Source organism: Trachypithecus francoisi, unplaced genomic scaffold (assembly GCF_009764315.1).
Source record: "Trachypithecus francoisi isolate TF-2019V2 unplaced genomic scaffold, Tfra_2.0 Lachesis_group2, whole genome shotgun sequence".
Classification (NCBI taxonomy): domain Eukaryota; kingdom Metazoa; phylum Chordata; class Mammalia; order Primates; family Cercopithecidae; genus Trachypithecus; species Trachypithecus francoisi.
The window spans coordinates 163980383-163993497 of NW_022681465.1; the positions used below are offsets into that span (position 1 = coordinate 163980383).

Sequence of the window (13115 nt, forward strand, 5' to 3'; positions counted from 1 at the left end):
TCCCCCTACATCGGTATCTAACCAAATGAACAGAAATGGCAAGTACTGGCACACGTGCACGCACTCACACACACACAAACACACAGTTCATCAGTGTCAACCAAACGAGACCAGCTGATACACCCTGCAGTGGTTCAGAGTGGAGCCCAACTCTGCTCCACCATCAGAAGTGGCCCTGAAGAAAGAAAGTGAGCCAGAATGTCATGAAATTCTTCAGAAAGAGCAACAAATGTGGTGAGACTCAGAAAAAGGGGACGAACAGTTGGCCCTAGGGAAGATGAAGTTAGAAACTGAAAACATTCATATTTCTACGTTGACCCACAATATTGGGCAGAATCTAATCCATTTTATACAAGGTGACTTAGGGTAAGTTCCTTTTTTTCTCGGTCCTGGTTTCTTCTAAGCACTGAAGTTTAGTAGTAGAATTAATGGAAAATGTGAATCAATGTAAATGTGGAATGACATGATTTATTATCTACATCAGTTTGACAAGAGTTAGTGGGAGAAGGAACAGGTCAGCAGTAGCCACTTTCACCAACGTAAATTGTTTATACCTAGACAGGATTTTTCCTTCCTAATTGTGTATTACTTTATGGGTGGCACAGGCCCTTTCAGAACTTCCCTTTCCCCCAAGATGGTGCTAAATAGTTACTGTTTACTATACTTCCTTCACATCTAGTTTTCTCATATGTCATTACCACAGAGAGAAACTCGTAACTGACAGGGCAGCTGAGGGTTGGCACACCTGTAGTTCACCCTCAGTTGGACCCTCTGCTCCATTCAGCTGAATGCCATCTTTTGAAATCCAAAAAATGTAATTCCATGGTTCTGGCCATTCCCCTTGTTTTTCTCTCCTCTCCACAAGGTCTGGCTCATCTGGACAGTTTTTTTCTGAATTTGCTAATTGAATCCATTGTTGTCTACCCATCTTATTATAAGTACATGATCCTCCGATGAACATTTTCCACCACAAAGTCTCAGAATTTCTATAGAATTCAAAAAATTATTGAAGTTGGCCATTTCCCAGTAATCTCCACCAAAATGAGGGAATATAAAACCTGGACGAACCCCTGCAGGAACATGATAGAGGACTCCGTTGAATGGAACAGACCTACATACAGACCATTTTCTATAATTTCTAAAGAGAAAGTGAAGGCCAAGTTCATCAACCTAGAGCCCACAGGAGCTCTCCCCATTCTCAATCTTCTCTCCCTCCACCTTATGAAACTTTGGGCGACTGAATACAGCTTTAACGAAACCGAAACCAGCTGTCTTCCACATAAGCTCTGATAAAGAAGGAAAGATACCAAGCGATGTTATTTAAACCGTGCTAAAGTAAACAGAAGCTCTTGAAAGAGCAAGCCAAGTAGTGTGTATACAAGCTGAAAAATAAACAGTAGCAACTATACAGGCATCCTATGAAAACAAAACGAAGAAAAACACAAAAACAGCTAAAGAACCAACCCACGATGGAAGAAAACTCCTCAAGAAATAAAACAAATTTTCCATAGGTACTTTATGCCATATATGATCTTAATAAAATCATAAATGTAGTTGAACAAGCTTATGGAGATTATAAGAGCTATAGAGTAAAAGGGAGATTGTAGAATCAAGGGAAATAAGAAATGGGGACCAATACAGCAAAATAAGAGGACTATTAAATAAAAACAGCAAAAACCAGAAGACATACAGATGAAAATGTAATTGCTAGCATAGAGAAGGGGCCTGAGATAATAACAGTGGAAAAAAGAGGAAAGAGAAATTAACACTATTAGAGAAAAGACAAAAACTATAAACAGTATAATTGGTGTCGCTGAAGAGAGCCCAAAAAATCAACTAGAAAAAAAAAAGTACTAAACAACCAAACATTTTCGTGCAGTCAAACAAAGAACGGAATATACAAAGCCCAAATTGTAAGACAAAGACTTAGATTTACTACATTTGTCAACTTTAGTCATAGGAGAAGGATTGAAGAATTCAGATAGAAAAGGCAACACATCTCATGTGCAAAGACACATAGGCTCAAAATAAAAGGATGGAGGAATATTTACCAAGCAAACAGAAAGCAAAAAAAAGCAAGAGCTTGCAATCCTAGTCTCTGATAAAACAGACTTTAAACCAACAAAGATCAAAAGAGACAAAGAAGGGCATTACATAATGATAAAGAGATCAATGGAACAAGAAGAGCTAACTAGCCTAAATATATCTGCACCCAATACAGGAGCACCCAGATCCATAAAGCAAGTTCTTAGAGATGGCAATCCTAGTCTCTGATAAAACAGACTTTAAACCAACAAAGATCAAAAGAGACAAAGAAGGGCATTACATAATGGTAAAGAGATCAATGCAACAAGAAGAGCTAACTAGCCTAAATATATCTGCACCCAATACAGGAGCACCCAGATCCATAAAGCAAGTTCTTAGAGACGTACAAAGAGACTTAGACTCCCACACAATAACAGTGGGAGACTTTAACACCCCACTGTCAGTATCAGACAGATCAACGAGACAGAAAATAAAGGATATTCAGGATTTGAACTCAGCTCTGGACCAAGTGGACCTAATAGAGATCTACAGAAGTCTCCACCCCAAATCAACAAAATATACATTCTTCTCAGCACAACATCGCACTTATTCTAAAATTGACCACATCATGAGAAGTAAAACACTCCTCAGCAAATGTGAAAGAATGAAAGTAATAACAAACAGTCTCTCAGACCACAATGCAACCAAATTAGAACTCAGGATTAAGAAACTCACTCATGGCCAGGCACAGTGATACATGCTTGTAATCCTAACACTTTGGGAGGCCAAGGCTGGCAGATCATGAGGTCAGGAGATCGAGACCATACTGGCTAACACGGTGAAACTCCCTCTCTACTAAAAATACAAAAAACATTAGCCAGGCATGGTGGCATGTGCCTTTAGTCCCAGCTACTCAGGAGGCTGAGGCAGGAGAATGGCTTAAACCCAGGAGGCAGAGCTTGCAGTGAGAGCCAAGATGACGCCACTGCACTCCAGCCTGGGATGACAGAGCAAGACTCCATCTCAAAAAAAAAAAAAAAAAAAAAACGAAAAAGAAAAGAAACTCACTCAAAACCACACAACTATACAGCAACTGAACAACTTGCTCCTGAATGACTACTGGGTAAATAACGAAATTAAGGCAGGAATAAAGAAGTTCTTTGAAACCAATGAAAACAAAGTCACAATGTGCCAGAATCTCTGGGACACAGCTAAAGCAGTGTTTAGAGGCAAATTTACAGCACTAATTGTCCATGGGAGAAAGCAGGAAAGATCTAAAATCAACACTCTAACATCACAATTAAAAGAGCTCGAGAAGCAAGAGCAAACAAAATCTGTAGCTAGCAGAAGACAAGAAATCACTAAGAGCAGAGCTGAGGAAGATAGGGACACAATAAACCCTTCAAAAAAAAAATCAGTGAATCCAGGAGCTGTTTTTTGAAAAGATTAACAAAAGAGATAGACTGCTAGTGAAAAAAGAAGGGAGAGAAAAATCAAATAGACACAATAAAAAATGATAAAGGCAGAGATATCACCACTGATCACACAGAAAAATAAACTACCATCAGAGAATACTATAAACACCTCTATGCAAATAAAGTAGAAAATCTAGAAGAAATGGATAAATTCCTAGACACATACACCCTCCCAAGACTAAACCAGGAAGAGGTCGAATCCCCGAATAGACCAATAACAAGTTCTGAAATTGAGGCAATAATTAATAGCCTACCAAACGAAGGAAGTCCAGGAACAGGTAGATTCACAGCCGAATTCTACCAGAAGTACAAAGAGGAGCTGGTACCATTCCTTCTGAAACTGTTCCAAACAATAGAAAAAGAGGGACTCCTCCCTAACTCATTTTATGAGGCCAGCGTCATCCTGATACCAAAACTTGGAAGAGACACAACAAAAAAAGAAAATTTCAGGTCAATATCCCCAATGAACGTCGATGCAAAAATCCTCAATAAAATACTGGCAAACCAAATCCAGCAGCACGTCAAAGAGCGTATCCACCACGATTGAGTCAACTTCATCCCTAGGCTGCAAGGCTGGTTCAACATATGCAAATCAATAAATGTAATAATCCATCACATAAACAGAACCAATGACAAAAACCACATGATTATCTTAAAAGATGCAGTAAGGCCTTCAATAAAACTAGGCCTTCATTAAAATAGGCCCTTCAATAAAATTCAACACCCCTTCATGCTAAAAACTCTCAATAAACTAGCTATTGATGGAATGTATCTCAAAATAATAAGAGCTATTTTTGACAAACCCACAGCCAATATCATACTGAATGGGCAAAGGCTGGTTCCCTTTGAAAACTGGCACAAGACGAGGATGTCCTCTTTCACCACTCTTATTCAACATACTGTTGGAAGTTCTGGCCAGGGCAGTTGGGCGAGAGAAAGAAATAAAGGGGATTCAAATAGGAAGAGAGGAAGTCAAATTGTATCTCTTTGCAGATGACATGATTGTATATTTAGAAAACCGCATCGTCGTTGGCCGGGCGCGGTGGCTCAAGCCTGTAATCCCAGCACTTTGGGAGGCCGAGACGGGCGGATCACGAGGTCAGGAGATCGAGACCATCCTGGCTAACACGGTGAAACCCCATCTCTACTAAAAAAATACAAAAAACTAGCCGGGCGAGGTGGCGGGCGCCTGTAGTCCCAGCTACTCGGAGGCTGAGGCAGGAGAATGGCATAAACCCGGGAGGCGGAGCTTGCAGTGAACTGAGAACCGGCCACTGCACTCCAGCCCAGGCAACAGAGCGAGACTCCGTCTCAAAAAAAAAAAAAAGAAAAGAAAACCGCATCGTCTCAGCCCAAAATCTCCTTAAGCTGATAAGCAATTTCAGCAGTCTCAGGATATAAAATCAATGTGCAAAAATCACAAGCATTCCTACACAGCAATAATAGACAAACAGAGAGCCAAATCATGAGTGAAATCCCATTCACAATTGCTACAAAGAGAATCAAATACCTAGGAATACAACTTACAAGGGATGTGAAGGGCCTCTTAGAACTACAAACCACTACTCAAGGAAATAAGAGAGGACACAAAACAAATGGAAAAACATTCCATGCTCACGGATAGGAAAAATCAGTATCATGCAAATGGCCATACTGCCCTAAGTAATTTAGAGATTCAATGCTGTCCCTATCAAGCTACCATTGACTGTCTTCACAGAATTAGGAAAAACTACCTTAAATTTCATATGGAACCAGAAAAGAGCCCGTATAGCAAAGACAATCCTAAGTAAAAAGAACAAAGCTGGAGCTATCCTGCCACCTGACTTCAACCTATCCTATAAGGCCACAGTAACCAAATCAGCATGGTACTTGTACCAAAACAGAGACATAGACCAATGGAACAGAACAGACCCCTCAGAAATAACACCACATGTCTACAACCATCTGATCTTTGACAAACCTGACAAAAACAAACAATGGAGAAAGGATTACCTATTTAATAAATGGTGTTGGGAAAACTGGCTATCCCTATGCAGAAGACTGAAACTGCACCCCTTTCTTACCCCTTATACAAAAATTAACTCAAGATGGATTAAAGACTTAAACGTAAGACCTAAAACCATAAAAACCCCAGAAGAAAACCTAGGCAATGCCATTCAGGACATAGGCATGGGCAAAGACTTCACGACTAAAACACCAAAAGCAATGGCAACAAAAGCCAAAATTGACAAATAGAATCTAATTAAACTAAAGAGCTTCTGTACAGCAAAGGAAACTGTCATCAGAGTGAACAGGCAACCTACAGAATGGAAGAAAATTTTTGCAACCTATCTGTCAGACCAAGGGCTAATATCCAGAATCTACAAGGAACTTAAACAGATTTACAAGAAAAAAACAACCCCATCAAAAAGTGAGTGAAGGATATGAACAGACAATTTTCAAAAGAAGAGATTTATGTGGCCACCAAACATAAGAAAAAAAGCTCATCATCACTGGTCATTAGAGAAATGCAAATCAAAAGCACAGTGAGATATCATCTCATGCCAGTTAGAATGACAATCGTTAAAAAATAAGGAAACAACAGATGCTGGAGAGCATGTGGAGAAATGGGAACACTTTTACGTGTTGGTGGGAGTGTAAATTAGTTCAACCATATGGAAGACAGTGTAGCGATTCCTCCAGGATCTAGAACCAGAAATACCATTTGACCCAGCAATCCCATTACTGGGGATATTCCCAAAGGATTATAGATCATTCTACTATAAAGATACGTGCACACATATGTTTATTGCAGCACTGTTCATAATAGCAAAGACTTGGAACCAACCCAAATGACCATCAATGATAGACTGGATAAAGAAAATGTGGCACATATACACCATGGAATACTATGCAACCATAAAAATGGGTGAGTTCATGTCCTTTGCACGGACATGGATGAAGCTGGAAACCATCATTCTCAACAAACTAAGGAACAGAAAACCAAACACCATATGTTCTCACTCATAAGTGGGAGTTGAACAATGAGAACACGTGGACACAGGGAGGGGAACGTCACACACTGGAGCCTGTCAGAGGGTGGGGATTAGGGGAGGGATAGCATTAGGATAAATACCTAATGTAGATGACAGGTTGATGGGTGCAGCAAACCACCATGGCACGCGTATACCTACATAACAAACCTGCACATTCTGTACATGTATCCCAGAACTTAAAGTATAATAAAAAAAAAAAAAAGAAAAAGAAAGGCAATTCATGAGCTAAACAGAAATATCCAATACCAAAAGACATTAGATCCATGCCCACAAAATTCTGAAGAAATGTGAAAAATATTATACTTAATTATAAAGATAATAAGCACTTTCTTACACATGAAATACGTCAGGTAGAAAACACCTGTGTTTTCATAAAAGTCCCACCCTTCTTGGAAAAAGAATAATCAGTAATGAAACACAGCCAATCAAGAAACAAATGGAGAAGTTGTAATAAAACCATTATTGATCCCTTTAAGTAAATATTTAGTACTAAACACTGTGGAAATTATGGTAAACTGCCATAGACATTGAAAAAGTGAAAATGATAAAAATAAGCATTTGGAAGGATATATGAGTGCTAATTTTCTTATAATTTATTGTATAGAATTCATTAATACTGTCTAAAAATTACATTTCAACTTTAGCATAAAACCAAAATATTTTTAGTATTTTTTATTCTTTTCTTTTTTTTTTTTTTTTTTGAGACGGAGTCTCGCTCTTTTGCCTTGGCTGGAGTGCAGTGGCCGGATCTCGGCTCACTGCAAGCTCTGCCTCCTGCGTTCACGCCATTCTCCTGCCTCAGTCTCACGAGTAGCTGGGACTACAGGCGCCCGCCACCTCGCCCGGCTAGTTTTTTGTATTTTTTAGTAGAGATGGGGTTTCACCGTGTTAACCAGGATGGTCTCGATCTCCTGACCTCGTGATCCGCCCGTCTCGGCCTCCCAAAGTGCTGGGATTACAGGCTTGAGCCACCGCGCCCGGCCTCATTTTTTATTCTTAACGTTAGAAAAGTATTTTAAAACTGTTGAGATGATGGTAAATTTATCTGATGCATACAAATTGTTTTAGCTTCACTTTCTAAATATGTATATAAATATCTGAAATGATCTTAAATGATTCTTTCTAGATGGAAACATTTTTGAGTAATTGTTTTGCTATTTGTTTTGTGTATTATTTGAATTTTTGAATATGTATCTATTTTACAAAGGAAAGACAGTAATCTTTTAAAATACCTTCTTTATACAACAATTACATTACTTAGGTGAAAGAAATTTCTAATAAAGTTCATTTAAAAGTAAAATAGATTGGGCATGGTGGCCCGTACCTGTTAATACAGCACTTTGGAAGGCCAAGGAAGGAGGATCACTTGAGCCCAGGAATTGGAGACCAACCTGGGCCACATAAGGAGACCCTGTCTCTACAGAAACTGTATAAACTAGCTTGGTGTGATTGTGTTTGCCTATAGTCCCAGCTACCTGGATATCTGAAGGGGGAGGATTGCTTGAGCTCAGGAGGTTGTGGCTGCAGTGAGCCATGATCGTGCCACTACTCCAGCCTGTGTGATAGAGCAAGAACCTGTCTGAAACAAACAAGCAAAAAAATGCACACTCAGAAGGCTGATAGTACAATTCCCTTTTTGAATATAAATTAACACAATTCAATTGTAATCTAGCTTAAAGAATTTTTACTCATTTATATAAAGAGAATAACTTTCTTACCCCCAATACAATAAAAAATACCTTTGCACATGGTAAACTGTGAACATGATTGGAACCATACGTTAAATCTAAGATAGTTGAAACCAATATCTTAACTATAATGAATGACCAAAGAAGTCTTGTTTAGACTTAAGATATAACTGTCTGATGACAGCAGTTTAGGATGACTTGTCTAGTCTAGCCTAAAATGACATGCCTGGTCTGCATTCTCTGAGTGTTAGGCAATTTTTATACAAAAATGTCCGTCCTCTTTTGAGAGTAGAAATTCAGATTATTTCCACAGCTATACATACACATTGATTTTCACCTGAGTGAGGAGTGATAACTTCATATTTATTAACTTTGAGTCACAGCCTCATGGAAGACTATCATAAACTTTTCATAAATGAATTTTTAGTCCAATTCAGTAGAGATATTTTAATGAAATTTACTAGAATATGGGGTCAATGGACCATCTTACTAACATGAAATTAGGGAAGAAATTTCTTCTCTGTTTAAAACTACTTTATAATAACAGAGAAGATTGCAAAATAAAAAGGAAGTAAAAACTAAAGAGTTAATTAATATTTATTTAATTAAATTTAATTAAATTAATGAAAAAGTTAATTTTAATATCTCCAATATTTAAAAATAATTATGTATTTGTTTTTTCATAATATAAAACATTTATCAACTATAAAATATCTGCTGTTTGCACTAATTAGTTAGAATCTTTGAATTTGCTTTTATCTTTTTTTACAATTTCATTTCTTTGACATGTTTATATTTAATTTTTGTATTTTTTGTGCTTTGAGCCAACTCTTCTTTATCATAATCCAAGTCATTTAAAATACTAGACACTCATTTTACCAAGGAAACAATATTTCTTTTATATTTTAGTTCCATAGGTGAACATCAGTTGCTTGCCCTTTGCACTTACCTATCTAGACAAAAAAAAAGCTTTACTGAATAAAAACATCTGAGGGGGTAGAAAAATGCACTAATGTTAGACATTACATTAAAATTTTAAAATGTCTTTGTCAATAAGAGATTGCTATTTTTTTTAAATCTTCAGATATTGATGAATGCTCCTTCCAAAACATTTGTGTCTTTGGAACATGTAATAACCTGCCTGGAATGTTTCATTGTATCTGCGATGATGGTTATGAATTGGACAGAACTGGAGGGAACTGTACAGGTATGGTCAGTTATGGGCTAAGTTGTGTTCTGATTCATTGAAATAATATTCTGTGCTAATCATAAAAATTCCTGAGATTTCTGCTTAGCTAATCTATGCATTAGGTTACACATTTTTCTGAAAAAGAAAATTATATTCAGATACGTTTATTTGTAGCTATGGAATTGATGCAATTTTATGTAAATAATATTAATTGTTATCTATATAATTGTCAATATTAAATATCTGAAATGAAACTAGTAAAATGCCTCTTTGTATGTATGTTCATGTATATGTATTATATATACATGTATATTTGTGATTTTTGTTAAGCAAATAGTGACATAATTTTTTCTTCCTCAGAGTTGCAAATTTTAATTAATTACAATGTATTTATCAAGGATACTAAATGCTGTCATAAATACTGTGTGCTTGATATGTGGAACCTGTTTTAGGTATATATCAAAATTTAAGATCTTTATTTTATTGTGTTGAGTCTTTCTAGTGATCTTTAATCTACTAACTTTCAAAAATTCCACCAAATTCTTTGGAACAGCAGTATTCCTAGCAAAAGTAAAAATGGTAACCTGGGCATTTTCAATGCTTCTCCTAGATATTGATGAGTGTGCAGATCCCATAAACTGTGTCAATGGCCTATGTGTCAACACGCCTGGTCGCTATGAGTGTAACTGCCCACCCGATTTTCAGTTGAACCCCACTGGTGTGGGTTGTGTTGGTAAGTAAAGCTATATGAAACAAATAGAATGATCAAGTTGAATATTCAAACTCTCTTGGTAATGAGCTGTGATGAATGTTTGCTATAGTTAACTTAAAAACAAAACATTATATGGTCGCCTTTATTGTGTTTGTCTTCCAAATCAGCTCCACCTTCCTCCTCTCACAGACTTGATATCCAAGGCACAGAGAAGTGCAGTCATTTGTTCAAGGTCTCAGAGCTTGAAAATGGCAGAGCTAAGGCAGTAGCCGAGGTTGCCACCTGGCTCCTTGTCCAGTGTTTGGCCAGGATAACCCAGAGTGGTGGTATAGCTATTAGAATATCTATTCTGCCTACTGGAAGGGTCATATAGCGAAGTAAATGAAGTGATGAGAAGCAAGGAATTAGACAGATGGATTTATGAGCCAAACCATTGGATCAGAAGTTGAGAGATGACAGGGAGGAGGAGGAGGCAGTAAGGAAGGTTCGGAATCTGTGGTCAGCACCTCTGATCTTTAAAAAACAATTGTCCAGCTTTTACTATCTGCACTATTCCTGTGTTTTCCTAGAGAAGGAAATGGTCTGGAAAATTTTCTGGAAGTATACAAAAAAAGGGAGGAGTGGAGAATTCCTTGCTTGAGTAGAAATCTGCCTACTGTCCTCAGTGTCAGTTTTTGGGCCTGCAGCAAATGGGAGGAATATTTACTGCTGTGATTTGTACCCACCTTATATACTGTTTTCAAGTTTTAGAGAATACTTTTAATTGTCATTTATGGCTACTCCAAGTTCTGCGTTTTCCATTCAAAATAATTCATTTGGTAAAGATTGAGCGCTTTCTGTCTAAGGGCTGGAGTTGCAACAGTGAACAGAACAAGCACATTCTCTGCTTTTGTGTTTACATTCTACAGGCAGGGAGATAAATAAAAGCAAGAACAAACAGAATTGGCACTGGAGGTGGTTGGAGGAGAACTGCCATGTTATATTAGGAATGGGGGAGTCAGAGCCTTTAAGGAGGGGACAAGCCAACTGGACCTCTGAGGGAAGCCACCAGTTAAAAGGAGCAGGCAGTACAAAGCGCCTGTGGTAGGAGAAGACTGTGCATTAGAGACATAGCACAAGGCTGTGTGCAGCAAGAGAGGAATGAGTGGAGGGGTCAGGGATGAGGGGAGGAATCAGAGGAGCAGTCACCCAGTTCACAAAGTGATTCTCAACCCAGACTGCATAGTAAACTCCATTTATAACCTGGAAAATATATTGATGCCTGTTACACCCCCAGAAATTCTGACTCACTGGGGCCTCAATATTTCTTAAAAACTTCCTTGGAACAAAGACTGTGAATAGGCAACTCATAAAAGAGAATAGTCTAAACGTTAACAAATGTAAGCAAACAAATGACCAAAATCATTAGGAATAAGAAATCCAATTGAAACAATTATATAAATACCACTTTACACCTCATATGCTGGCAAATATTAGGAAACTTCGATAATGTGAAGTATTGATGGGGACATGGGCCTTGGGAGCATCCTGTTCTGCTGGTAGAAGTGTAGACCAGGGCAGCCCCGCAGAGAATATACTTGCACAACAATACACTGATTAACTGTCAATGTATAATCAATGTTAGTTTTTGAGTTTCTTTTTGGAGCAATTCTATTTGTATGGATTGACACTTTATTGCTTTCATTCATTCTTAGTTCCAAAAAACAAAGACTCATTCTATCTCAAAAGTGCCATAGGAATCTATTGGACCCTTTCATAAGTCTGAAACATTATAAAATGTTAAGAGATCTTGTTTTTCCTTTGTCTTGAAACATTTTGGCATTTTATCATCCTAGCTGTTATTTTTATCATTGTTCACCATTATGCCCAATGGATACAACAAACAGAATAAAATAATAAGAAGTGGAAAATTATGGCATCACCTAGAAGGAACATGCATTAGTGAAATAAAATGTCACTGTTGCATCATCCTTCAGTTTCCTTATTATATTGCCCTAAGGATTGCATCATTTTCTCAAGAAAGTACAAGAGAAGACTGGAGACATCTTACTTGAAATCTTCTTTTAGCATTTATTGAACACAGTTGAGAATTTAGAAGTCTTTACTTTCTGGCCATAATTTTGGCAAAAAGAAAAAAATGACAGTGGAAAATATTTCACAGTTATTAGTTGAGTCAGGTGACTAGAGAGACAGAGAGCAGCTCTTTCGTCTAGATTCTAAAGGTGATGGTGAAATGAATCTAAGCACAATCCCCGACTAAGTGCCTTCAGAGACGAATATCCTAGGTGAATTTTTTCAAACTTCAGAATCAACAAGTGAATGGACAGTGTATTTCTGTAGACAAAGGAAATGAAGTATTCTCATCCACTTAGTCAATAAAAAGAACTTCAACCCACAGTATTTGGTAACAAGAACCTGAACCATCCCAGGTTCGTGGATTCTTTCATATTTTCATGATGTTTCTGTACCAAAATTCAATTGATATGATTCATAAGCAGACAAAGATAAAGGCAGGTATGTATAAAAGGTTATTGGGAGGAAATATGTGATGTAGAAATGCAGTCACTAGATCGATTATTTTAATTGGTGTTGATAAATCTAAAAATGAAAACATTTTCTATTTGGTAGCCTTTAAAGAAGACGGCTGTCCTCTCATCAACAAAATCATGAACTGTTAATGTTTTCAAAAATTCCTTTGGCTATTGCATTTTTATGAAGCAAGAACAAGAATAACCGAAATAATGATAAGCTAGAACCTATTAGAGATGTGTTTGAAACCTGGAATTGGTTTTTACAAAATGGATATATTCCAAGTTCATGAATGACAGTTGATAAGCAGTTAGTTGCATTCAGAAGATCATTTTGAGTAGAATATCTTCAAAACCAAGAAAATACAGATTAAAAAGTTGAGTTAGCTATGATTAAATTCTTATTAATATTGATAATAAAGTTGTTTTCAACTTTTTTCTTCTGTATATTAGTTTTTATAAT

At 37.2% G+C, this 13115-nt stretch overlaps 1 protein-coding gene across 1 annotated transcript in view; it reads left to right on the top strand.

The window, feature by feature from the left end:
- FBN2 (fibrillin 2) overlaps positions 1-13115 on the top strand; it is a 285838-nt gene that overhangs the window by 215602 nt on the left and 57121 nt on the right. The window contains exons 35-36 of the mRNA XM_033181363.1: positions 9308-9430; positions 10023-10145. Coding sequence (XP_033037254.1) covers positions 9308-9430; positions 10023-10145 — 246 coding nt within the window. The remainder of the gene's footprint in view (positions 1-9307; positions 9431-10022; positions 10146-13115) is intronic.